General features: G+C 50.7%; 13 protein-coding genes across 13 annotated transcripts; 8 read left to right on the plus strand and 5 right to left on the minus strand.

Annotated features, from left to right (window-relative positions):
- Positions 1-217: 217 nt before the first annotated feature.
- CC77DRAFT_1035681 (hypothetical protein) lies at positions 218-1,090 on the plus strand (the record flags this gene model as incomplete). Its single annotated transcript, XM_018526951.1, has 3 exons — positions 218-244; positions 294-653; positions 701-1,090. 3 exons carry the CDS (start codon positions 218-220, stop codon positions 1,088-1,090), a joined length of 777 nt encoding a protein of 258 aa, XP_018379660.1.
- A 43-nt stretch (positions 1,091-1,133) lies between these two features.
- Positions 1,134-1,834, minus strand: CC77DRAFT_567354 (hypothetical protein). The gene is made up of 2 exons (XM_018532239.1): positions 1,475-1,834; positions 1,134-1,422 (listed from the first exon to the last, which is right to left on the minus strand). The coding sequence occupies exons 1-2, from the start codon at positions 1,661-1,663 to the stop codon at positions 1,177-1,179; spliced, it is 435 nt and encodes a 144-aa protein (XP_018379661.1). The 5' UTR covers positions 1,664-1,834; the 3' UTR covers positions 1,134-1,176.
- Positions 1,835-2,281: 447 nt separating this feature from the next.
- CC77DRAFT_948948 (LuxS/MPP-like metallohydrolase) lies at positions 2,282-5,629 on the plus strand (the record flags this gene model as incomplete). Its single annotated transcript, XM_018535226.1, has 2 exons — positions 2,282-5,027; positions 5,079-5,629. 2 exons carry the CDS (start codon positions 2,282-2,284, stop codon positions 5,627-5,629), a joined length of 3,297 nt encoding a protein of 1,098 aa, XP_018379662.1.
- Positions 5,630-5,868: 239 nt separating this feature from the next.
- On the minus strand, positions 5,869-6,852 carry CC77DRAFT_1035684 (hypothetical protein; the record flags this gene model as incomplete). Its single annotated transcript, XM_018526952.1, has 2 exons — positions 5,869-6,665; positions 6,744-6,852. 2 exons carry the CDS (start codon positions 6,850-6,852, stop codon positions 5,869-5,871), a joined length of 906 nt encoding a protein of 301 aa, XP_018379663.1.
- A 262-nt stretch (positions 6,853-7,114) lies between these two features.
- CC77DRAFT_567350 (hypothetical protein) lies at positions 7,115-8,283 on the plus strand. Its single transcript, XM_018532238.1, has one exon. It carries the CDS (start codon positions 7,377-7,379, stop codon positions 8,133-8,135), a length of 759 nt encoding a protein of 252 aa, XP_018379664.1. The 5' UTR covers positions 7,115-7,376; the 3' UTR covers positions 8,136-8,283.
- An 846-nt stretch (positions 8,284-9,129) lies between these two features.
- CC77DRAFT_949125 (hypothetical protein) lies at positions 9,130-9,906 on the plus strand (the record flags this gene model as incomplete). The annotated part of the gene is made up of 1 exon (XM_018535236.1): positions 9,130-9,906. One exon carries the CDS (start codon positions 9,130-9,132, stop codon positions 9,904-9,906), a length of 777 nt encoding a protein of 258 aa, XP_018379665.1.
- A 121-nt stretch (positions 9,907-10,027) lies between these two features.
- On the minus strand, positions 10,028-11,065 carry CC77DRAFT_1100032 (UPF0047-domain-containing protein; the record flags this gene model as incomplete). The annotated part of the gene is made up of 2 exons (XM_018530042.1): positions 10,028-10,798; positions 10,857-11,065. 2 exons carry the CDS (start codon positions 11,063-11,065, stop codon positions 10,369-10,371), a joined length of 639 nt encoding a protein of 212 aa, XP_018379666.1. The 3' UTR covers positions 10,028-10,368.
- A 1,225-nt stretch (positions 11,066-12,290) lies between these two features.
- On the minus strand, positions 12,291-13,505 carry CC77DRAFT_567557 (NADH-ubiquinone oxidoreductase). The gene is made up of 3 exons (XM_018532240.1): positions 12,869-13,505; positions 12,595-12,762; positions 12,291-12,511 (listed from the first exon to the last, which is right to left on the minus strand). Exons 1-3 carry the CDS (start codon positions 13,202-13,204, stop codon positions 12,377-12,379), a joined length of 639 nt encoding a protein of 212 aa, XP_018379667.1. The 5' UTR covers positions 13,205-13,505; the 3' UTR covers positions 12,291-12,376.
- On the plus strand, positions 13,403-14,727 carry CC77DRAFT_567609 (alpha-acetolactate decarboxylase). The gene has a single exon (XM_018532241.1). The coding sequence runs from the start codon at positions 13,807-13,809 to the stop codon at positions 14,434-14,436; it is 630 nt and encodes a 209-aa protein (XP_018379668.1). The 5' UTR covers positions 13,403-13,806; the 3' UTR covers positions 14,437-14,727.
- A 1,604-nt stretch (positions 14,728-16,331) lies between these two features.
- Positions 16,332-17,713, plus strand: CC77DRAFT_949043 (hypothetical protein; the record flags this gene model as incomplete). The annotated part of the gene is made up of 3 exons (XM_018535233.1): positions 16,332-16,685; positions 16,752-17,268; positions 17,331-17,713. 3 exons carry the CDS (start codon positions 16,332-16,334, stop codon positions 17,711-17,713), a joined length of 1,254 nt encoding a protein of 417 aa, XP_018379669.1.
- A 973-nt stretch (positions 17,714-18,686) lies between these two features.
- On the plus strand, positions 18,687-20,431 carry CC77DRAFT_1100036 (MFS general substrate transporter; the record flags this gene model as incomplete). Its single annotated transcript, XM_018530043.1, has 4 exons — positions 18,687-19,013; positions 19,065-19,241; positions 19,291-20,041; positions 20,089-20,431. The coding sequence occupies exons 1-4, from the start codon at positions 18,854-18,856 to the stop codon at positions 20,429-20,431; spliced, it is 1,431 nt and encodes a 476-aa protein (XP_018379670.1). The 5' UTR covers positions 18,687-18,853.
- Positions 20,432-20,851: 420 nt separating this feature from the next.
- On the plus strand, positions 20,852-22,798 carry CC77DRAFT_1067065 (hypothetical protein; the record flags this gene model as incomplete). Its single annotated transcript, XM_018528950.1, has 3 exons — positions 20,852-21,734; positions 21,799-21,996; positions 22,047-22,798. 3 exons carry the CDS (start codon positions 20,852-20,854, stop codon positions 22,796-22,798), a joined length of 1,833 nt encoding a protein of 610 aa, XP_018379671.1.
- Positions 22,799-22,953: 155 nt separating this feature from the next.
- Positions 22,954-24,101, minus strand: CC77DRAFT_567668 (hypothetical protein). Its single transcript, XM_018532242.1, has 2 exons — positions 23,879-24,101; positions 22,954-23,825 (listed from the first exon to the last, which is right to left on the minus strand). Exons 1-2 carry the CDS (start codon positions 23,934-23,936, stop codon positions 23,110-23,112), a joined length of 774 nt encoding a protein of 257 aa, XP_018379672.1. The 5' UTR covers positions 23,937-24,101; the 3' UTR covers positions 22,954-23,109.
- Positions 24,102-24,386: the final 285 nt, after the last annotated feature.

The raw sequence follows: 24,386 nt of genomic DNA on the forward strand, positions 1-24,386 counted from the left end.
GGGGGGTTGAGAGGAAGGCAGCAGGGCTACATGCCGTCATATCGGCATCGGCATTGTTATCGATAGCGAAAGAGACACGGTCTGTGCGCCAAAAGTTCGCTGAACGCGACTGCGCGAACGCGCAACGAAGACAGCAACACCAAATTCTAATCAACCCTACCAGGCAACGTTGAGACTTGTGACCAACTACAAAATGTCTGGAAACACACCCAAAACCATGTCCAAGGGACTGATGGGAATGAAGGTATGTAAGGCTACCGTACCATCCGACGAATCTGCTAAAACGCAAGTAGTTCATGCAGCGTGCTGCCGCAAAGTCTTCACCTTCGACGCCTGACGGGCCGCCCGCCAAGAAAGCGCGCCTCTCGAATGGTTCTGCAGTAGGAACTTCGGACCGGGAGATCATACAATCGGGGTTGGACGCAGAGGAAGCGAAGCGCCAGGCTGCACTAGACAAGGCCGCACAGCACGCAGGCGAGACGAAGTGGGTATTGAGCTTCAAGGATCCTCTCGAAGGGAAGAGGCAAGATGCGATGAACGTTAGGCAAGCGGGATTTGCTGAGCTGGATGCGGAGGACGATGAGGAAGACGAGGAAGAGGAGATCAGGCCCATAAGAATGCAATTCGGTGGTGGAGTTAAGAAGAAGGCAGATGTGCGTATAAAAAGACCTGGTGGAACGATCGAGCTGACGTGCTTCAGAATTCCGTACCCTTGGTTAAGACTGAAAACTCAAATTCAGAATCCGAGGAATCCGAGGACGACTATGATTCAGAAGATCCTGCGGCAGATCTTATCCGACAGACGAAGCGCGAGATGGCGTCAGAGAGGCGCGAATCAAAGAAAATGCGCCCAAGTACAGGCGACGAATCAGCCCTGACAACACCGAAGCGACAGAACAACGATGGAAACCTGCAGGGCTTGACATCGATATCAGGCGGTCGACGCTCAGGAGGCGCAGGTAGAGGGGACTTCAGTGGCATGGCCGACATGGAATGCTACAAATGCGGACAGAAAGGACATATCGCAGCCAACTGCTCGTCGGCACCACGTGGATTTGCAGGCAGAGGCAGAGGCAAGGGCCGGAGGTAGACGCGGTGACATCTTGGCGATGCATTTGTACACTTGGTACGGTTCAATGATACCCCATGGAGACTGCGTCTTCGATTGCAATTCGGTCATCCGACTTTATCCCCATTTTCGATCAGCATGTACTCGTCTCCGACCATCATCTTCATTTGACTGTCGTCCATGAAGTTTTCATGGTCGCTGTTGAGCGCGGCTCCATCTTTATCGTACATGAACTTGGCCAGGGCCAGATAGTCGGGAAAGACAAAGGTGCAGATGGCGTCATAATCCATAAGTCTGGCTTTGCCGTGCATGATGTCTTGTATAGCTTTGCGATCTCGCTCTAGATGATATGTCTGTGGCGGTCTCAGCTTCGGTACAAGAAATTGGCTTTGTTCGTGGCTATACAAGGCTGTAGCTGAGTATGCCATGGCGCTGAAGAATGGGAACTGCTCGCTGAGCATGGTTGTTGTTGTAATACTCGATGAAGTCATCATCTGACATGCCATCCTTCTTCTTGATGTATATAGTTGCCTTTACAACCTTTCTGAAGCCCGTAGTGTTCGCGTAACCTGCTTGAAATGCTTTGGGTACCATGTTGTCACGTAGACGAGGGGAAACGGTGGACGGGTAATTGGCAGCAAGTTAGCGGTGATCGGATCGGCCGTCTTATCGACAATGCAGGGCCCACCGTATCTGACGTTGATCGCTACCACAGCACCGGGGGTCCGCCGCATTCGCTGTCTGTCCATTGTTTAGTGTTTAGAGCCTCAGTCAGCAACTCCCTCCTCCCCGCTGCAGTATCCCAGTCTGTCTCACCGCCCTTGAAATCCCCGCGGGAGCACGCAATCGAATAGCACCAGGCAGCAGTCACTGGTAGAAGTGTGGTCCCCGGAAGCTCTGTCCAACCACTCCCGGCCTCCACCGCAAGTCTTGTGGATGCTCCCATCGCTAGGCGCACGACAGTCTCTGGGAAATCTGTCGCTCGTACCACGACACCGAACACTTGTTCCCAGGTTCCCGGTTGCCTGGTCGATTGCACAGTACACAGTCTCGTCATCACATTGCTCAGCCTCTACTTCGCTTGCCACTCGTCGCCACGGTCCACGCCGCATACATAAACCTCGTAGTCGCCAGGCTGCTACAATCGTCCCGCCAGCTACCACACAGCGTAGCCTCGCAACGTCGCCAAGGAACAACAGCCAATCAGCCAAGATGACGGAAGCGTTGGGAAGAGAAGTCGGAGGACGGCAGCGTATAGAAGACCTGGAGAGGCCACAACTCGATGATCGCTCGTACCGAATCATCACCCTACCGAATCAACTAGAGGTTCTTTTGATACACGAGGCGGGGACAGACAAGGCTAGCGCGGCACTGGACGTCAACGTGGGCAGCTTCAGCGATGCGCCGGACATGCCAGGCATCGCGCACGCGGTAGAGCACCTGCTATTCATGGGCACTGAGAAGTACCCGGAGGAAAACGCCTACAACCAGTATCTGACGCGCCACGGCGGATACTCGAATGCCTTCACGGCCTCTACGTCGACCAACTACTACTTCGAACTTTCATATCCTTCCTCTACGCCTACGAGCAGCCAAGCCGCCTCACCAGATGTATCACAAACAAACCTGGCAGAGTCCAAAGACGAATCGCCGCTATGGGGAGGGCTGGATCGCTTTGGCCAATTCTTCATCAGTCCCCTGTTCTTGGAGGACACAGTCGACCGCGAGCTCAAAGCGGTGGATTCAGAGAACAAGAAGAACCTTCAAAACGACACCTGGAGGATGCACCAGCTCAACAAAGCCTTGGCAAATCCAGAACATCCCTACAACCACTTTTCCACGGGAAGCTACAAGACTCTACACGACGAACCAATAGCACGCGGAGTAAAGATCCGCGATGAGTTCATCAAGTTCCATTCAACGCATTACTCGGCGAACCGTATGAAGTTGGTTGTCCTAGGTCGGGAGAGTTTAGATACACTGGAGGCATGGGTAGAAGAGATCTTCGCCAAAGTGCCAAACAAAGATCTTGGCCAGAATCGTTGGGATATGCCTGTCTATACCGAGAACGAACTGTTAACACAGACCTTCGCCAGACCGGTTTTGGAGTCCCGGTCATTAGAGCTACAATTTGCGTATCGTGATGAAGAGAGGTTTTACGAGTCACATCCTTCAAGATACCTAAGTCACTTGCTCGGTCATGAGGGCCCTGGCAGTATTCTTGCACTCATCAAGGCAAAAGGATGGGCGAACGGGCTTGGGGCAGGAGGATCTACTCTATGTCCAGGCTCTGGATTGTTTACCGTCAATATTAAGTTGACCGAAGAGGGCCTCAAAAACTACAAGGAGGTTGCGAAACTTGTCTTCCAGTATATCGGACTGATGCGCGATCAGCCGCCTCAAGAGTGGGTAGTTGAAGAGCAAATGCGGATTAGTGAAGTAGAGTTCCGATTCAAGCAAAAGAGTCCGCCAAGCAGGACTGCAAGTGGTCTAGCAGGCATCATGCAGAGGCCGTACGACCGCAAGATGTTGCTAAGCGGACCAGCAATTATCAAGAAGTTTGATTCCGAGCTGATTAGCGAAGCTATGTCTTACCTCCGGCCGGACAACTTCAGGATGACGATTATCAGTCAAGATTTCCCAGGCGGTTGGGACCAAAAAGAGAAATGGTATGGCACAGAACACAAAGTCGAGAAGATACCAGAGGATTTCCTTGCCGAGATCAAACAAGCATTCGAAAGCAAGAGCCGACCGGCAGAGTTGCATTTCCCACATAGGAATGAGTTTATTCCAACCCGACTGGAAGTGGAGAAGAAGGATGTTGAACAGCCGACCAAGAAGCCCAAGCTTATACGCCATGACGACAACGTGCGTATCTGGTGGAAGAAGGACGATCAGTTCTGGGTACCCAAGGCCAACGTGCACATTTACTTCAGAACGCCTATCACCAACGTCACAGCCCGTATTACACTGCTATGCACGCTGTATCGCGAACTTGTGAACGACGCTCTGGTAGAGTATTCATACGACGCCGACCTTTCTGGGTTGGTCTACGACTTTACCAACCACATCAGTGGTCTTTCGATTACTGTAAGCGGTTACAACGACAAGCTCCATGTATTACTGGAGAAGGTCTTACTTCAAGTACGAGATCTTGAGGTGTCGGAAGATCGTTTCAAGATTATTCACGACCGGATGTTGCGTTCTCTACGCAACTGGGAGTACGGACAGCCTTTCCATCAAGTCGGTACCTACTCTCGACAGTTCAAGAGTGAGAAGAGTGTAATGAATGACGAACTGCTCCCAGAACTTGAGAACGTGACGGCGCAAGATGTCCAGCAATTTTTCCCACAGATTCTAGCGCAGTGTCAGATTGAGGTCTTGGCACACGGTAATCTCTACAAGGAGGAGGCTTTGAAGATCACTGATCTCGTAGAGCGTACCATCAAACCCAGGAGGCTACCAGCGAATCAAGTACCGACGCGTCGGGGTCTCATCTGGCCGTCCGGCAGTAACTTCATCTATGAGAAGCAACTAAAGGACCCTGAGAACGTCAACCACTGCATCGAGTACAGTCTGTATGCCGGCCATCGATACGACAGCGTCATGCGCGCCAAACTGCTACTTCTTGGACAGATGACAGATGAGCCTTGTTTCAATCAGCTTCGTACCATCGAGCAACTTGGCTACGTCGTGTTTTCTGGCCCTAGCTTCCACGACATTTGGTCAGGATATCGTATCCTTATACAGAGTGAAAAAGATTGTCGGTACCTTGAGGGTCGCATCGAGAACTTCCTAAACACTTTCGAGCAGACTTTGAATGATATGAGTGACGAGGACTTTGAAAGTCACAAACGCGCGATGATCAACAAGAGGCTGGCAAAACTGAAGAATTTGTCATCTGAAGACAACAGGTTTTGGAATCATATTTATAGTGATTCCTATGATTTCCTGCAAGGTATGCCTACCGTAACCCTCCGACATTAGTATAGTATTAACGAATTTACAGCCGATGTTGATGCTGCGACTCTTGAGAAGCTCACAAAGAAGGATATGGTCGACTTCTACAACCACTACATCTCGACATCATCCTCTCAGCGCTCCAAGCTATCTGTGCACCTCCAAGCACAGGCTAAAGCAAAGGAGCCTTCGCTCGATGAGAGGAAGACTGCAGCTGCAGCTGCACTCAAAATCATCCTTGCCGAACACAAGATCACAGCTAAGGACGAGGCTTTCCAGGCCCGTATAAAAGACGTATCGTCTAAGGATGCTATCCCAGATGCCGTTGCCACACATCTTACTGATGACCTCAAGGTGGACAAGGAGGTCGCTAACAAGGTCCTTGATGAAGCCAAGGCTGCACTGGGTGTCGCGGACTCCGGTCTCCCTGCGGCTCCACAGGCCCTCGATGCGTCGGCGGATGTTAAGAGCATAGTGGATGCATCGCATCCTGTTCTCATTGAAGACGTACATGCGTGGAAGGCAAGCATGCAAGTCAGCTCCGGTGTGCGACCGGTACGCAACCTTGAGGAATTCGTCGAGGTTGCTGAGAAGTTGTGAGAGACATCAAGCCGATGATTTGGCTGCGTCGCTGTAAAGGAGATAGATGTGCAAAGACCTCCGAATCGCAATACGCGGGTGTACACAAACAAAAAAGAGAGAGATTACAGCTTCATTCCAGTGTTAGCGTAGTTGTAATTCTCTTGACCAATGCATGAGTCACACGTATTGAACACGTTTAGTCGGCTGCCTTCGCTTTGTCATTTGGTTTTACTCTATGCTTTGTAATATACAGATACTCAATTTCTTGCGCTATTGAAGGCGCATGCCTCGTCACTCTTCACAAAACCAACTGGCATACCAAAACACCATGCACGTGGGTATTCCATACCGAACCTTTGCATCAACCTCCGCAAGTCGTCTTCCGTTCCTGGGATTATATTGATAAATATGCGATCAGTATCACAACGCGGTTCCGAGTGCACTGCACCTTCTTCGCCGCCTACCCGGAAATATGCTACCTCTCCCACTGCTGGAGACTCAACCTCCATATCCTGCAGAGAGCCTACAAGCGAATCACGCACAATTTCTGTATACGTTGAACAACCTATACAGCGTATGGATGTACACGCATGAAGACCTATCTTTTCCTTCTCATTCTTCTTCGTCTCTCGCATTACTCGCAGTGCTGTCTCGTTGTCCTTTAGGAATAAGGTTCCTGGACCAAGAAGTGTAGTACATAGTTTCCAGCACCTCTCTTTGCTAGTGGGTGAAAATCCCAAACCAGGTGCTTCCGAATCATAGACGAAGAAGTTCTCGTCTGTGTGCCAACAGGGCTTGTCGTATTCGTGGGTTGGCGCGGTACAGCGGATTGTAAGCCAATAGTCGTGAACTTTTGCCTCTATAAGGAAAGCTTGTAGCCAGGAGAGAAGAGGAAGGAGGTGGGAGATAATGGTGGAAGGGGAAGAGAATGTCAGATCTGCCCAGGCGTGAAAGGACGGTGGGAGGGTTGCTTCGTCTGGCTGGAGTAGAGGACCACAGTATGTCCATGAAGATGGATGGTTGATTGCCAGATGTGGTGTTGATGCATGGCCAGCTGTAGGGGGAGCGCAGCTATTGGAAGGCACTTTGTCCCGCGCGATGGCGGATGGATATGGTATGAACGCGTGAGAACCGTACTGCAGGAGCGGATCGATACTCGGTATCAGGTTAAAGTCGCTCCATTCGAAGGATGCTTGTGAAGTCTCGGTCGACCCAGGTTCATCTTCGTAAAACAACAACATGCCTGTTTTGCGAACTCGGTCCTGACGCGTTCAAGACGACTTTTCCTGAAGAGACGAAGGTGACTTTGCTTAAGATGAAAGAAGATAAGCAAGAGGATGAATTATGCTGAAGTTCACAGCTTGATAATTATGATACATGTTCAATGTTTGGCTATGCGTGTTTACGGCGCAGTGGTCGCGTAAGGCGTCTGATTAGGTGTTGATGTTCAGGGCGCGATGAGAGTCGCGACAATGGGGGCTCTAACAAAGATGGAACACGAGTCAAGGAATCGTCCAACTACTGCCATCGTCGATCGCGTATCTGAAGTGAAGCAGACTGGTCCATATGTATAGGAGTATAGATGATTATGGTTGAGCCGTAGACGCGATCGAGGTGGGGCGGCCCGTCAACGTCCCGGCAACTTCGTCATACTTGACGCAGGTACCGACAGCTGCCCCAACATGGAGTCACCACACAGCACACAGCATAGAGAGCCACCTGGGATTGGAGGTTGAGCGGAAGAGGAGGAAGGACTACGAGCAACATGCTACGACGAACAATTCCACGGGCGACTGCACGCCTGCCACAGTTACTGCGCAGATCACACCAGCGCCGCTATGCAACAGAGCCCATCGCGCCCCCATCCTCCTCCCAGTCGCGCATCGAGCGCTTCAATCGCCGCCTACCAAGATTCCTGCACAAGTACACCAATGCGCTCGGCAACGCGCCAGTCACCCACATAACGTCATTTCTCATCCTCCACGAACTCACGGCCATAATTCCCTTGTTCGGGCTCGCGGGCTATTTTCATTACACGCACTGGCTACCGCCGTGGTTCGCCGAAGGGGCTTGGATTGCTTCGGGAGTTGAGCGGTTTGGTCGCTACTTCAAGCGCAAGGGCTGGATACGTAGTGACGAAGCCCTGGAGGCTGAACGTGAAGTCGACGAGATCCAGAAAGATGACAAGCAGCGGAAATGGATGAAGGGTAGCGGTTTGCTGTCGGCATCAGACGATGACGGGATTGGCAGCGAGACAAAGAGATTGAGGAAAGTGGATCAGGCTTGGAACATCAGTGAAGGTGGTGTCAGGCTCGTGGTCGAGTTCGCGACTGCTTACACCATTGTCAAGATGTTCTTGATTCCAAGGATTGTGTTCAGCGTTTGGGCTACACCGACCTTTGCAAGATGGACAGTTTCCCCATTTCTGAAGGCGTTTCGCGGCATGTTCAGGAAGAAGGGAAAGAGCACTGAAGCTGTCAAGGGAGGCGCTGCACCCAAGACTAGTAGTGGAAAGAGTACGTGACCTTTAACGGCCTTTTACTTGCCATCAGACCTTTAGCAGGCCTTAGAGGTTTGTATTGTACATGTCTATGTACATTCCGATTAGCTTGCCAAATTCAAATAAGTGGTAAGCATTTCTCAACTCTCTAGTTGAATTTCAAAGTCACGGCCATTCGTCCAACTTGCGGTGAAGTCTCTCTTTCCCTCAAATCCTAGCCCACACCATGTGTCTCCGTTTGTTCCACCCACTGTCGGCTTTGCGGTTGTTTGCTCTCCTCGTCTCTAGTCTCTTTCCAGCCCAATACACCAACTAGCAACATGTGTTTCAGCGATGACGATTACAGCTACGAGTCCAGGTTCGAGGTCCGCAATGGCCAACGCTATTACGCAGAAGACTATCACCCACGCTTTGGTATGTCCCGACGCCGCAAGTATGGTCTCGGCGGCTCATACTATCCTTCGCGATACTATGTTGGCCCTCCTAGAGGCCGCCACATAAGTAACGCGGTCATTCGTCCGAATTCGTACTCGCAGTCTGGCGGCGGATATCCGCTGGGTGTCGTGCCTGGGGGATATTCACGCAGCGTTCCAGGCCGGTACTCTCAAACCATGGTCCCTCGAGGTCTTGCTGGAGGTGGCTACCCTGGCTACTCGTCTGGGTATGCAAATGGTACTGGATATCATGTCGGGACCCGCGATGTTTTGGCGGTCAATTCAGCGATAGTAAGTTGTTCACCTTTTCTCTTTGCTCCGATCGCGCTGCCTTGCGCCTTCCCTTTACCACACCGCTGCCTTACCCCGCTATCATTGGCTCGCATGACACCCTAAGTCGTGACTTGGCTTCAGTCTCAATTGCCGCAACCACTTCTTGTGCTCGATCTTGTTGTGTCTGACTTCGACCTTTACCTTGTCTCTTCTCTCGCAGTACCCCATTCTGGCATTCACACCTACCCATCAAACTTGCAATATTGCAATCACCACCAGATATTCGCAAAGACTGGCTATCAATCATCATAATGGAAGCATACCCAAAGCCCCGCCACCAGTACATCTATAATCCCCGATACGGACAACGTGGCCTCCTCACCTATGCCGGCCAGGCCGCCAATGGCGCCACACCCACCGGCGTCGTTGGAGGCGGCTTTGGCTACGGTGGGTTTGGAGGCGTTGGCGTTGGTATGGGTGTAGGATATGGGGTAGGTGCTTACCAACCTGCGGTATACAACGCCCGTCCCCTGTACCCTCAAACTTACGCCACCAACTACTATCCCCCGAATTACTCCTATCCTTCCTACGGAGGTGTCTATGGCTACTACAACTACAACTTGTATGGTTCGCTGTACCCACTTGCTAACTTCTATTGCCCCTACCAGAGGACCTACTACAATACAGTACCCACTTATGGCTACACAGCGCACGTCTACCCACCCGGACCGACTACCACTACCACTACCACTACCTACCACGTGACGAATAGCCAGGCTCAAAACTATTCAACACCCGTCACACAAACGGTCAGGGAGACGAGACCAGCATACGTCCACAGTCACGCGCAGCAAGGCCCCACACGCGAGGACATCCAAATGGAGAGTCGGAGGATTGCGACTGAGCGTGGCTCGTACGATCCGCGCAAGATCAGGCCAGCCGATGCACGCGACGACGATCCCTTCTGGTGTCGCGAAGTCAACGGAGAGTGGCATCTCAGGTCCTACTACCAGATCGAGAACGAGTGCCATCCCGGTCGGTGGATGATGGATGCTGATATCGGCTTCCTTGTATTTCATCGCGCGTGATTGAAAAGTCAATGGCCAGCTAGCGACGCTCTCAACAACAGCACTGGAGGATTGACAACAGAGACGACACAGAATGAAATGAGATACGGTAGCGATCACAGCGGGGAGAAACTGGGACAACAGGATCTACTGTTTTCATGATCTTGTTCATGTATATACAGGCCGACGACTCAAGGATGAACAGTCCATTACGACGTAGGGACTAGGATCATGCAGAACAGGCGTTATTACAGGTGTTTCCTTGGCGACTTGCAGAGGCGGCAATTTAGCTGCTATTGGACGATAAACCACGGTATCAAAGTATCTTGCTTAATCTCTTGGGGCAGCACTTCTACACCCCTACTCGAATGTTATAGCCTCTTGGTTATACATTTAACACGCCGTGATGCATAATGCAGACATCCGTGGTTCTGCATAGACTCAACATCACTCGCAGATTTCCTGATTTCCAAACTCTCCAGCTCACATCTTTTCACCCTGAATCGTCGCAACAACCTTCCGTGTGTGCTTCGAGTCCCTGAACTCGAGGTACCAGATGCCTTGCCATGTGCCGGTATTCAATCTTCCATTTGTGATAGGAATTGTAACGCTCGCGCCAATCAATGCAGACTTCACATGCGCAGGCATATCGTCACTACCCTCTGCATCATGTAGGTACAGTCCCTGTCCCTTCTTGTCTTCTGGCACAATGCGATCCAACGCCGTGCTCATATCCGCGCGCACATCCGAATCGTAGTTCTCATTCAGAGATAGCGCGCAGGAAGTGTGTTGAACGAAGAGGTTGAGTAGGCCGGTCTTGTAGTTCTTAATCTCGGGGACTTCTTTCAGGATGTGGTCGGTTATGAGATAAGAGCCGCGCGATCGGCTGGGAAGGGTGAGAGATTTCTGTGACCTGGGAGGTTTTAGCAACGGAATCACGTCTGGGGAACGATAGGGGAATATAAAAATACCAAGACATGATTGGTGGTGAAGCACAGATATTCGGACTTGTGCAGACTATGCTTTTGCGCGGTTGTGGCGTCGGTACAAGGTAGTTTGCGAGACTGTTGTAGGGCGCCCAGAATATACCGACAAAGAGTCCTGGGAATAGGGCGATTACGAAGATGAATACGATCAAAAACGTTGTCAGATGCGAGGTTGTCGAGTGTGGCTGCGGCATTGAATTGAACTAAGGTTTAGAGAGTCGATTGTCGCCGGATTATGTGGGGTGCTGTGACGTCAGAGGGTGATATGTCTTGGTGGGGTTAGTACATGGCAAGCTACATGGCATGTGCGTTCTTTACTTTCACTAATATTTCTTGCGAACAATGTGCTCTTCCTCAGGATCAGAAGTGGCATTGATGTTTAGGGCTACGGCAATGTGGGCCTGTCAATAGAAAGAGCTGGACCAGCCATCATCGAAATCCCTCGGCCTGCTTCAACTTCCCCTGTTCTTCTCAGTCACTATTACATTAGGACTCAATTACCTCTGAGGAGCGGTTCATGTATTTCTTGCTGTAATGATAGCAGGACTGAGCACGTGCTCGATGTATGCAAATATGAGTTGACGTGCATAGCTACGCGCAAGTCAAAACTGGGGCCTTGTTTTGAAGCTCTCCAAGCTTGCAGCGTGTGTCCTGGAAGTTATTGTTGGCTGCACAGGAAACGGAAGAAGAAACAAAATACAGTGTTAGATGTCAAAATCATCGGACGCTACTATAGTGATCTGCGAAGGCCATCTTTAAATGAAGCTACGCTTTACGATGTCACTCATATTCTCGAGTCCCGAAAGCCACTGACTAATCACTTCACCGAAGGAAAATCCAATATAGTTCCTCCCGACTCGAATGAGATATGCTGTAATGTCATAGGTCTTTTGTACAGCGAAGATCGACTACCAGCACTCTCCGGCTTTGCGCATTGCGTTTCGCAGCACAATCTCGGAAGACTGCCTAGCAGACCTGTGAGAGCAAGCAAGCGAACTCAAGTAATTCAACTTAGTTGGCGATTCCGTGTTGACTATGACAAGCAATTATACAACAATACCTCATAACAAAGGAACAAAGGAGAGTAGGAAGATCATAAGGATTGCCTTTCACGTGGTCACAACATTGTCTCAATTTAACACATTCAACACTAAATAAGCTAGATGAGGACTGGGCACCAGGGACGCGCATCATCAACATTGGTCAATCTTCTTGTGGAGTTCCTAGCTCGGGTCTGAAGGGGTTCGCATTGACAGACAATGATGTGCAATGTATGATTGCTCGACTCAATTCATTCAATCGGATCGAGCCCTGCACCCATTTCCCGTGCTGAAGCAGCGAGGCGCAGAAGGTCTCCCGAGTCTCTATGAGCTCGAACACCATATCGCATGATGTTCCAGCGACTGGGCAAGACCACAGTTCTAACACGATAGATGACAGATTGAAAATTCTCCATTGCACTGTATATGTACACCATCTCCGAGCGCTCTTATGATTACAGTACTCTATCGCTGCGCGAGCGGCTCATCCGTCACCTGTTGCGTCTCGCTGACTTCTGCAGCATCACCTTTGGGCCCAAGCGGGTATGATAGCTCGTGCTCGGGAGTGGCTTCAAGGAGCGGTCGGTGTTTCTCATGTGCCTGCAAAAATGTCAGCAATTGTCCACTCGTAGACTACGCGAGCACTGAGAGTTCAAGCACACATAGTTGGAGAAGAAACTTACAAATGGCAGTCCGCAGTATGTGCACCAGCAGATCTGGGGCTTGTCTACGTTGATGAAGATTCTTGGGTGTCCGAGAGGTCCACCACCTCCGTCGCAAGACACTGTGCGGTCGTGGGTCCAGCGAACAGGCTGCTTGTGGATGAGCTCGATGGCGGCATATGGTCGAGGCTAAACAAGCTGTGTCAGTAGGTGCTCTCTCGCTGCAGTGTGTCGACTTGACTGCTCCACGCCGATCCTCCGGTCGTGTTCAAATGGGCGGATTGACAGGACATACCTGGTCCTCCATAATGCTCTGCTCGAACCTAGGCCCGCTCATGGCGACCTCCCTGGGATTCTGACTCCGCGACCAGATGCCCTTGTAGTTTGGCGCCTGTGTAACCCTCATCTTCTCGGCCTCCTCCGGAGACTCCTGCAGGACTTTGTCAAAAGAGCCCTCGGAAGAGGTGGGTAGCGCATTGGTCTCGGAGACATTCGGCTTTGCATCGCGCTTGACGGGGTCGTTGGCGGGGACCTGGTTGCTGGTCGTTGCTGTCGATGTGTAGCGGGCGAAGGAGCGGGAGCTAGCCGCTGCACCGCGGGAGCGCAGGGCGCGAAGGGCGACTGGGAGCATATCGGGCGAGGTGTTGGTGCAGACGGGCTGCGCAATTGCTTAGGAAAGATACCGCTTGGATACTGAAGTTGAGCTTCCGAGGGTTCGCGCTAGATTTACTTACATAAGCGCATGTGTTATTGGCCAAACCGATCCGCCTTCCCTTCACCTCCAATCTTCCATGAACATCGACTCCAATGAATCATCCAAGGAGCCGCTTCGAATTAGGCTCCGAAGGCCTTTTTGGTCGCATATCAATCCTGTAACTACAATTCGTCAGGCTACAAAGAGAAAAATGCACTACATGTAGATTAAGAAGAGTGCCTCAGATTGCAACACGCAACGGGAACGCTAGACGCTTAGCGTTGGTTGACAGCTAATTCCCATGGCGCGGTTCTATTATGGATAGGCTAAGCGGTAAGTCTAAACCGCCATACCTATACAATAGGACAGGGCGTCCACGAGTGTCCAGACATTCTCTAGGAATGACGCCCACACGCTGATAGCCGAGTCGGAGATCGGCTCTCCGCTAACCCCGGACCCTAAACCCAACCTCCAGCTCCAGCACATTCGAGACGATATCAGATTAAACACAGATCACAGATTTCTCATCACTTCCCAATATGGTCGGTTCCATACCAAACGACATCTTCCAGTTCTCCACATACTCAGCCCTCAACGCTGGCTTCAATCAAGGCCAACCACGGACCGCAGACTTGACTTCTCATGGCACCGATGGCATTGGTGTCTATGAAGATGGAAGCCTCATGATTCTGAAAGACCGACAAGCATATGCGCTCACCAAAGATGGCAAAGCAAACTCGGCGCCCATGAACGCACGCCTTCCTCTTGCATTGGTCACAGTTTACCAACCAAGTTTTCGCCTAAAGATTCCGTCTATATCACTCGAAGGCTTCGACGACCTCGTCTCGTCTGACGATGTAGGTCCCGCAAAGGGTGTCAATACTCTCATGCCCTTCAAGATCGCTGGTCGTTTCGATTCGATAGATTTCGAAAATGGACCCAGCAGGAGTGCGATCGATGGCACTATATTTGGATTCGTGGTACCAGCTTGGATGAAAGCTATCAGTGGACCGAGGATCCACGCACATTTCTTGGATGCCAGCGAAGAGGTTGGGGGCAAGGTCACAGATTTTACCATGGCCGAAGAAGCAGTATTGAGTTTTGCCAAGTGCGGAAGGTTCCACCTCGGTTTCCCGCAAGGTGGAGAATGGGAGGAGATGAAACTGTGATTGAAGATGCGTGAGCTGGTGCGTGAGTACCATGACCCATTATCTATAGCCCCGCCATAGCATCTTGTATTCATCCAAGTGAGATGACCACCACCATGGTACTCTGACAGTTGAGTCTCACCATCCGTGTCATCATTCTTCTTCTCTACCTCTGCGCTTTCTTCGTCGTCTCTTCCTCTCTCTTGCGATTAACAGCGCACTGGAAACGGCACCGGTTATAATCTTCGAGACGTAGAATACATTGGCTAGCTTCAACCGCCAGTTGCTTCAATAATCGAATAGGTTATTAAGGGTCGTGGCGAGGCCCTCAGTCAAGACGGTCTTGATGTACCACAATGATTTGAAAGATTCAAGGGCGGCACCTCAAATCCCGGTTGCGTATCCATAATGGTAGATGGAGCGCTTGCGTAGATGTTATCCACGACGCTTCTTGTGTTGCTCTGTATCGGCCGTTGGAGAGTCTGCAGGGTAGAATTCAATGAGCACCCAAGGAATGCTGAGACCATAACTATCTTCGACTTGTTGATAGGCGCGCAACCTGGTGCGAGACACCATGTCTGGACTGTGTACGGGCTGGCCTAGATGACTGTACGTGCTCTGTCAACGGAAATCGGGAGCAAGACGCGAAGAACGCGCGAGAAAACTACCACTACGAGGATACCAATCAGTAGAACAACAAGTTATATGTATCGAGTGAGTCATCACTCATCGACTTGTCATTTTGGCGTACATATTCAGTTAATAGATGGTAGAACGACGTACGCTTTTCCCGGGAAGTTTAGGAGGCTGACATCATAGTTGTCTCTCCACGAAAGCCCTCATGACGCGACAAAGCTGCTTGACAAGGATGAAAATAATCACGCCTGTGAGCGCGACCCAGATTAACTCGCTCCTGAGACTACAAGAAACATGATCGTCTAGTGTAGTGCGTTCAAGCATTCCCGCGTGACCGCAACATCTCGTCAAATTAAGGTTGCTGTCTGAGAGGCTAAGACCTCGGGATCGACCCGCGCTAGCTCAGTTCCGTTGTTCCTTTTCTACTTTCTAATGCTTACACCTTTTGTATTTATCCTTTCCACTCGTCTTTGTCGTAAGCTGCTTGTATGCGTGCCTGCCCAATGGACTTACCGCTTACACCGCGTGCGGTCGTTGCTGGCAGCTGTTGTGGAGGCCTAAATCTTCGACTACGCGGGTCTTGTACGCGGGTCTTGTACGCAGGTCTACGGGCGTATTTCGCTTGCAAAGCTCTCGTAGACCGAAGTTTGACCTTTGCTGCGCCGCGGAGACTGCGCATACTGAGGGCAGACATACGCGTTGTTCGTTTGCGCTATGAGCGGTAACAGGACGTGGTTGATGATATCTGGTTGCGAAAAGAAGGTGCGAGATCCACACCAGTGATCCGCAATCCCGACTACAGTATCGATACGCTTGGGGTATATACCCCTAAAACTCTCAGACAACTGTGTCGCCCCGTGTCTATGCGGCTAGGGACCACACCTGGACCTGTCCTCAGCCTGGAAGGATTAGCTTTCGCCCTGTGCACACATAGCTCTGATTGGCTGATTACCTTGGATGGACTATTTGTGAAAGGGAAACACAGCACTCAGCACTGCGCCTCAATGGTTACCGTCGCACCACCTGATCTTGCTCTCTTTGCATTTGCAGTACCGCTTCAAATACCACCGTCAAACTTTGCATTGTTTTAGCCCTGCTTTCATGCCTTGGGTCTTGTTTCTTACTTGGACTCGCTGTGGTTTCCGCCATTACGCACATCTAAAACTGCAAGATACATTCCTTTTCCTGTCCAAGGTTCAGAGTTGACATCATACGCCATGACGAGAACATGCAGTCTTCGCCAATTTCTCTTCTGGTTTTTCGTTGTGTTCTGCCTTCTTATGATAATCGCAACAGAAGCCGTTCTTCGTTATCGTCTTCAAGCCAGCGATTCCCATCCACTCACACGAACATCGAGGCCTCTCCAGAATCCCCTACCTAGCGCCACAAACCCGGTAACGTCAACGGCACCAGGAGCTCTCCGCAACCCAAAGACTCAATACCCACCGTTGTCAGCACCAGGTTCAAACTATGGGCTCACACACACGGAATGCCGCACCGAATTTCCTGGTCTTTTTGACGAACTGGATCGTTCGGTTGCGGTACGAAGAGACTTGGGAAACGTCAGCACTGCGGATATTGATTTGTCTTGGAAGGCATCTGGGGCAGTGCGGGTTATGATATACAACCACAAGGTGAACTTTATTCCTCGTTTTATTGGTTCATGACCAAGATACGGAAGCTAATCATGGTGTCTTCAGCTCTACATTATTGACTCAAAATTTGACGGAAAAGGCTACCAACGACCCCGCCTTCTCGCTACTTTGCACCAAATCAACCGTGCCCTAACTTCCTCACCCTTTCCCCTTCCGCCGATAGAATTCTCCTTCCACGTAAACGACATAGCCGACGAATCTCACTCACACCATACTCTTTGGGCCTTTTCACGACATGTCTCTCTTGACAAGGAGATGTGGGTGATGCCAGACTTTGGCTACTGGTCATGGCCGCTCGATCTGGTTGGTGAATATCAGCAGATACGCAGTGATATGCAGAGCAGCGAGGTAGAATGGGAGAAGAAAGTACCAAAGGTACTCTGGCGAGGAGCTGTCAAGACAAACAAGGAAGTAAGAGGTGCGTTAATGAGAGTTACAAGAGGGAAGTCATGGGCAGATGTAGATCAAGTGATCTGGAAGAGTAGGACGGATGTGACAGCGGGAAGTGCTGCGTTGCCGATTGTGGACCACTGCAACTACCAGTTCCTTGTGCACACTGAAGGTAAGGCAACCTTTTCTCGCTGCATAGCATGATCATAACTAAATATCTCGACAATATCGCAGGACGCAGCTACTCGGGCAGAGGGAAATACCTTCTCAACTGCGCGTCGATCATGATAACACATAAAGCTGAATGGATTGAGCCTCATTCGCACCTCTATATTCCCACCGGACCGAACCAAAACGTTGTAGAAGTAGAGCGCGATTTCTCCGACCTCGAAGCAAAAGTACAAGAGCTCTTGCAGAATCCAGAGCGTGCGAAAACTATTGTAAAGAATAGTCTAGCAACGTTTCGGGATAGATATCTCACACCTACTGCAGAAGCATGTTATTGGAGGGAGCTCTTCTTATCGTGGGCAGATGTAAGTTTCCAGCCAGATCCTTGGGAAATTGATGAAGATGGGATTGAGAAGATAAGGGGAGTGCCCTTTGAGACATTTGTGTAAGTTGGATATACATATCATCCGTACAGAGTTTGAGGCTAAAGTGATGCATAGGATTCAAGCACTAGACTTGGACTGCTCCTGGTGGAAGAAGGTGACGCTTCAGTGTTAGATGTCAGACCAATTTTTATTTTGGGAGACGATCCAAGATACCTATGTGAATAGTGTTGTTGAACAAAACCTTAGTTTGATATATAATATCCTGCCGTAATCAATTAGTTGTCTGTACATCTGTTATAGTAATGTATGAGGTGCAATCGTATGAAGGCCTATCTGTTAGTAAGGCTGACCTCTACAGAGTATGCAAGACACTGCATTGGTAGCTTTACAGGCCCTTTTTGTTTGATGAAGTGATGTGTACTGGTTGGTTAAGTTGAGTAAAGATCAATTGGAAGATTGTCGCTTCTCGTCTTTTGCGCGCAGCAACACCTGCAGAGAAGTGACGACTAACATGAAGATCTCAGAATCTAGAATTCTCGCCTATTTCCTCATCCACCATGTGCCTACCGCACAACATCGAGTCAATCTGACGCGAACCTGTTACCTGTATCAGTATGTTAACCAGCTTGGAGTCACGAGCGCTCTGGATGTCTGTACACAACCAGCGATAGATCGTACTCGATTTTGAATGTATTCGTACTTCAGATGTAACCGATGTAGCCATGCGCGCTTTTCCCAAGTATTAGGATAAACCGCCTTTACGAGAATAGTAAAGTACTGCGGGTACTTTCTCGGCATTCTGAACAAGATGCGAGATTTCTGCTTCCTAGCGTCTTGCATCATTCAAGCTTGTCGACCTTTGATGGGGTATAATACGCCCAGAAAAATTCTGCCCTGCGAGCGTCGGGAAATGGTAGGTGAAATGGGGTTTACAGACCACACCAAGCCTGTTCGCTTAACTTGGCACCAATGGTCTCATCGCTGCATCGCATCACGACATACGTCCCTTACCGTTCTCAACGCTTTCGGAGGGGCACCTACCCACTTTTGATAACTTCATTGTACGCAACATGGGTCTACTGACAGGGAAGGCATGAATGGCGATTCATGCATTAGTGTAGAATGCCAAAGGCAGAGTACCTATATAAGACGAGCATGTGGTGAGATACAGATATAGGCGTGGTACGTCGCCGTGTTTGCAACATGTCATCTGAACCCACTGAGCAGGAGATCTATCATGCGGACCGAGATGCACCTAAGCGAGTCTCCAGGTTCACGCGATGGTATAGAAGCCCGTTATTCAATGTCATCGTTGTGGGTATGATCAGCTTTACACAACCGGGTATATGGAACGCTCTCAACAGTATGTTTTTGTTCGCCCTCTTAACATTTTGACCAAGTCTAATTGCTACAGACGTTGGTGCAGGTGGTCAGCAAGAGCCGTATCTGGTTAATGGTGCCAATTCTCTGACATTCGGGATAATGGTCTTTGGTTGCTCTCTCTTCGCCATACTTGCCAACAAGTTCGGCTTGAAGAATATACTTCTTCTGGGGACTCTCGGGTACGCACCCTACTCTGCGTCGCTATACGGTACGTATTGAGAGGCCTCAAGGAGATGTGGAGTATACTGACATTGTAGTGAACAACCGCTACGGAGTGGAATGGTTCGTGCTGCTTGGTGGTGCAACATGCGGCATCGCAGCATCCGCACTCTGGGCTTCGGAGGGCGCTATCGCGCTAGGTTACGCCGACGTACACAACCGAGGGAAGTTCACCGGCATCTGGCTGGGCTTGCGAGAGCTCGGCCAGCTCATCGGTTCCTCGATACAGCTCTCTCTCAATTATAAGAGTGGACAGCGTGGAAAAGTAGGGTACACGACCTACATTGTCTTGATTGCACTCCAATGTCTCGGCCTTCCACTAGCCCTCCTTGTGTCGCCACCTCATAAAGTTTATCATCGCGACGGTCGCAAAGTCCCGGACCCGACGAAGAACAAAGCTGTTCTGAAAGAGGTGCAAAGATGGTGGGCATTACTTCGTGATAGGCGTTTCTTCTTACTTGTACCTGTCATGATCGGATTCAACTGGAACAACACGTACCAAGGCATCTATCTTACCAAGTACTTCTCAGTCCGTGCGAGGACGTTAGGATCCTTGACTTCCGGTGTTGCAGCGACATTCGCCAACATCTTCTGGGGCTGGTTCTACGATACCAAGTTCGTAAGCCGACCGACGCTCGCGAAGGTTACGTGGGGCATCTTCTCATTGCTCATGCTGGGCCTATTTGGCTGGCAAGTCGCCAATGAGAAAATGTATGCCGGCTCAAAAGTGACACTCGACTGGGATCTCCCAGGCTTTGGACGTGGGTTCGCTGTCAATGTACTCTTTCGGTAAGTTCGTATGCATCATAAACATAACGAAGGCTGATCATGTACAGCTTTATGAATGAGTCCCATTACATGTTCGTCTATTGGATTCTGGGAGCTTTCTTCGACGACATTGAAACTCTAACTCTTGCGGTCGGCTTGTTACGCTCATTCGAGTCGGTTGGATCCTGCTTGGCTTTTGGTATCGGGGCCGCTAAGATCGAGCCCATGGCAAATCTCATCGTTGCTTTCGTGATGTTCGCCATCACGATCCCATCGACGTTTGCAGCGACGTTTCTTGTTCCTGAGAGACCCATAGATGAACGTATGAGCGACCATGGCCTCGTGGAGGCGGCAGATAGTCGGTTTGCTGATGAAGCGGTGATAGACGTAGCAAAGAAAGACAACGCGTAGCACTATGTACGGGGATTATAATAGTGTTAGTTGGGATGAACCAGATCCGCCGGGTTGTTGTACGATACTGCTAATTTTCGCTGATAACGCAACCAAATTAAGTAGTAGAAGCACGATTGATGTTCATGTAACAGGGAAGTATGGTGCTGGTACTCTCATAAGAGCGCACAGTAAGATATTGGTGACGTGATGTTTGTGACGATGAACTATCGATTTGGTTCCTAGGTTGGTAGCGTGTGATAGCTGCGGCGAGAGGCCTCGGAGGCTTTCCACTTTCGGATAGCTCCGCCTCATGTGTGGCGCTGGTAGCTCCAGCCAGCTGCCTGTACCACAACAACACAGCCTCGCTCCCGACCGTCATCTTATATACTTTTGTCACTCCCGTCTTGAGCTTCATCCGTACTACACAAATCTAGAAAGATGACGAGAAACCCACCTAGCCTTCGCAAGGCGGCTTCAAACGCTGACCTGTACGCGGACCCGTCACCGCCCCGCCCACTCCGACATTCGTCCTCGACAATACTTGGACGCGCTCATACGACTGCATCGTTGCCACATCGACAGCGGCTGGACCGAGCTGCAGAAAGAGGATGGAGGAGTCAGGTTGTTTCTGACTACCGTAACCGTCACAGCATCGCCGCAACCTACCCCGATCTCATTGACGTTGACGACCAAGACTACCCGGCGCCGTCGACACACCAGAACCCGCCGCCGGTACCGCCTAAGATACCAGAAGTGCCAGTTGAGCAAGCTGAACCGAAGGTTGAGATGTCCAAGCCGACACCTTCGCACTGCTGGATTCCCGTTCCCGCTCGATCGAAGGAGGATCCAGCACGCTACACGAAGCCCTTTACCGACTACATGACACGCAACCCCACCATCTTCCACGCCGTCGATGCCGTCGCTCAGGACCTCGAGAAGGACGGATACAAGAAGTTGTCAGAGCGCGATTCATGGGAGCTGAAGGCGGGAGGCAAATACTATGTCGAGCGAAACGGAAGTTCACTCATCGCATTTGCTATTGGAGACAAGTACGCGTCTGGCAATGGAGCTGCTATTCTGGCCGGACATATAGACGCCCTCACAGCGAAGCTGAAGCCCATCTCCAAGCTTCGCAACAAGTCGGGATATGTACAGCTAGGTGTCGCGCCTTATGCTGGCGCGCTAAGTGATACCTGGTGGGATCGCGATCTGGGTATCGGTGGAAGAGTTCTCGTCAAGGAGAATGGGAAGATTGTCACCAAGCTTGTTAAGCTTGACTGGCCGATCGCAAGAATCCCAACGCTGGCTCCCCACTTCGGTGGTAAGTTGTGATTGTACAAGATGCACATGAGACATACACTGACTTCGTATCTTCACTTCTACAGCTGCCGCAAATGGCCCCTTCAACAAGGAAACGCAAATGGTACCTATCATGGGTTTGGATAACAGCGATATCGGTAGCTCATCAAACAACGAGGAGGGAGACTCGAAAGCCGGTGTATTGGGCGGAGAGGGCGCCTTCACTGCTACTCAGCCTGAGAGGCTTGTAAAGGTCATCACAAGCGAACTCGGAATCACTGACTGTAAGTGTTGTTACCTTCAAATCGTCTAAGACAACACTGACGCGTAACAGACTCATCTATTGTCAACTGGGAGCTCGAGCTTTTCGACACACAACCCGCACAAACCGGTGGCCTTGACCGCGAGTTCATCTTTGCTGGCCGAATCGACGACAAGCTTTGCTCTTGGGCCGCAATCCAAGCTCTCCTCAACTCCAGCGCATCTCTTTCAACCTCATCCCAGATCCGCATGGTCGCAGTTTTCGACGACGAAGAAGTCGGCTCGCTACTCCGACAAGGTGCTCACGGCAACTTCCTCCCTAGTGTCATGGAGCGCATCGTTGAAGAATTCGCTTCCAACGGAAAGACAAGCAGCGCATTGAGCAGGACATATGCAAACTCCTTCCTTGTCTCGAGCGACGTCATCCACGCTGTGAACCCCAACTTCCTCAACGCGTACCTTGAAAACCACTCTCCGCGTCTCAACGTCGGTCCCGCCATCTCTGCGGATTCAAATGCACACATGACGACTGACGCCGTCTCTACTGCTATCTTGCAGCGCTGCGTAGACCGCGATATCGGCGTTCGCAAAGTCGACCCTAAACTCCAGGTCTTCCAGATTCGGAATGACAGTAGGAGTGGAGGTACAGTAGGACCGATGCTGAGCTCTGCGACGGGTATTAGGGCAGTAGACTGCGGAATCCCGCAGTTAAGTATGCACTCCATCAGGGCAACTACAGGAAGTCTGGATCCTGGTCTTGGTGTATTTGCCTTCCAGAGTTTCTTGGAAAACTTTGAGTCTGTCGATAAGGAATTCAGGGAATAGGATCTTGATCAATTTTGATAGCATCTTATGGTTCATCACTTTTTGCGTTTCATCATGCAAAGCAATCTTCAAATCTCTTCACATCGAGTAAATCACAACATCATTCATTGCACATACTACGAATCGAAGCATTACAGTACTCCGCGGCCTTTACCATGGCGCCGTAAATCCGATAACTCCACCTTGATGCCGCCAAAATCAATTCGTGCAAGACCGCTGGGCGGCACTAGTTCATCCTTCTTAAAACAACCTTAGCAACCACTACTGTACGTAGAAACAAGCTGAGGAAGGTCAGAGCAGGTAACGTATACCTATTGACCATTGGACCGTGTCGGCATCTCTTCGTCCTCGTCGTCTTCTGGGTGGCCGAGCAGATCCTTGACGTTCTTCATCTCGTAGTGCTTCTTACGTAGCTCCTCGAATTTGCGATGCTTCTCCCTCTCTTCCTGCGAGGCATTGGGGAGAAGCTCGCCATGGTAGCCTTCATCTGTGTCCATACCCTCTTCAACCATAACCCTCTTCTCGCTCTCCGGGGTCTGAGAGTGGCGCGCTTGCAGCTCTGGCTGTCCTAAGTCAAACTCGGGTATGTCGTCAATCTTAGGCTTTCGTTTTGGCTTATCAAGCTCGTCCACCTTGAGCTCTTCGGCATTCAGCATCTCTACCTCGTCCTCGTCCTCTGTGGGGTCGTACTGCTTGGCGTATGGTGTCTTGGGTTCATCGATCTTCATGGTGCTATCGCGGTTCTGCTCGTTCAGGTAAAGGTTGGCCTCGTCCCACTTGAGCTGCGGACTATTCTCATCCGCGGGGTCAATGCCCGATTGGCGCCGTGAACCCATGCCGCGCGGGTTTGATGAGGATCTCCGGTGGGCGCCGGCATTGCGCAGTGTGTTTTCCAGCACGATGTCCTTCTCTGACTTTTCGCGACCCAGCTGCGGCCGCTCGGCTACTGGGCTTACGGCTGGTGGGAGCTCGCTCGTGGGGGAGGTTTGTGAGTCGGAGCGGTACGAGTTGGAATTCTTGAGGATACCTGGCTTTGTTAGCTATGCGTGCACCACATAGCGGGGTATGGTGTGATCCCACCCTTAGGTCGCTCAGGATGCGAGCTCGGCGAATGCAGCTGAGGTGATTGCGCAGTCATCTTGGTGGTATTGTAGGGGTAATGAGGCGGTTGGGGTGTTCGTATGTGGGAAGGCAGAGAGGGAGACGAGCAAGCTTTGTACGGTGGTGGGCGACAGGTGAGGCGACGGCGTTAGTTTAGGACGGCTAGGAAAGCAATGCGCGTGGTGCGGTGCGTTGTCCTGTGAACGGACAGAAGTATGACGTAGACGGCAGGTACCTTTCGCACCCCGCACGCGCTTCTGATTCACATGCAGATGCGGCCTACAATCCCGCCCATTAAAGAGAGGCTGCCGCGGCTGTCTTAACACCCTTGATGTTGGTTTAATAAGTTGGCGTATCATAGTTTGTGCATGTACCCAGGTGCAAAGCTTTTGGAGCAACGCACACGAGAAGACAACATCAAACATGCTACTATGCGCCATCTACAAAGTACATTTACGACTCTATTGCGTTCATTGCTCTCCCAAGT

The sequence above is a fragment of the Alternaria alternata genome (genome assembly GCF_001642055.1).
Source record: "Alternaria alternata strain SRC1lrK2f unplaced genomic scaffold CC77scaffold_33, whole genome shotgun sequence".
Classification (NCBI taxonomy): Eukaryota; Fungi; Ascomycota; class Dothideomycetes; order Pleosporales; family Pleosporaceae; genus Alternaria; species Alternaria alternata.

Coding starts and splice junctions, on each gene's coding strand:
- CC77DRAFT_567350 (XM_018532238.1), top strand. CDS start 7,377: ATGCTACGACGAACAATTCCACGGGCGACTGCACGCCTGCCACAGTTA.
- CC77DRAFT_567609 (XM_018532241.1), top strand. CDS start 13,807: ATGGTCGGTTCCATACCAAACGACATCTTCCAGTTCTCCACATACTCA.
- CC77DRAFT_567668 (XM_018532242.1), bottom strand. CDS start 23,936: ATGACTGCGCAATCACCTCAGCTGCATTCGCCGAGCTCGCATCCTGAG. Junction 23,826..23,878: donor GCATCCTGAGCGACCTAAGG/GTGGGATCACAC, acceptor TAACAAAGCCAG/GTATCCTCAAGAATTCCAAC.
- CC77DRAFT_567557 (XM_018532240.1), bottom strand. CDS start 13,204: ATGCTCCCAGTCGCCCTTCGCGCCCTGCGCTCCCGCGGTGCAGCGGCT. Junction 12,763..12,868: donor AGAGCATTATGGAGGACCAG/GTATGTCCTGTC, acceptor CAGCTTGTTTAG/CCTCGACCATATGCCGCCAT. Junction 12,512..12,594: donor CATACTGCGGACTGCCATTT/GTAAGTTTCTTC, acceptor ACATTTTTGCAG/GCACATGAGAAACACCGACC.
- CC77DRAFT_567354 (XM_018532239.1), bottom strand. CDS start 1,663: ATGGTACCCAAAGCATTTCAAGCAGGTTACGCGAACACTACGGGCTTC. Junction 1,423..1,474: donor GCATACTCAGCTACAGCCTT/GTATAGCCACGA, acceptor AGACCGCCACAG/ACATATCATCTAGAGCGAGA.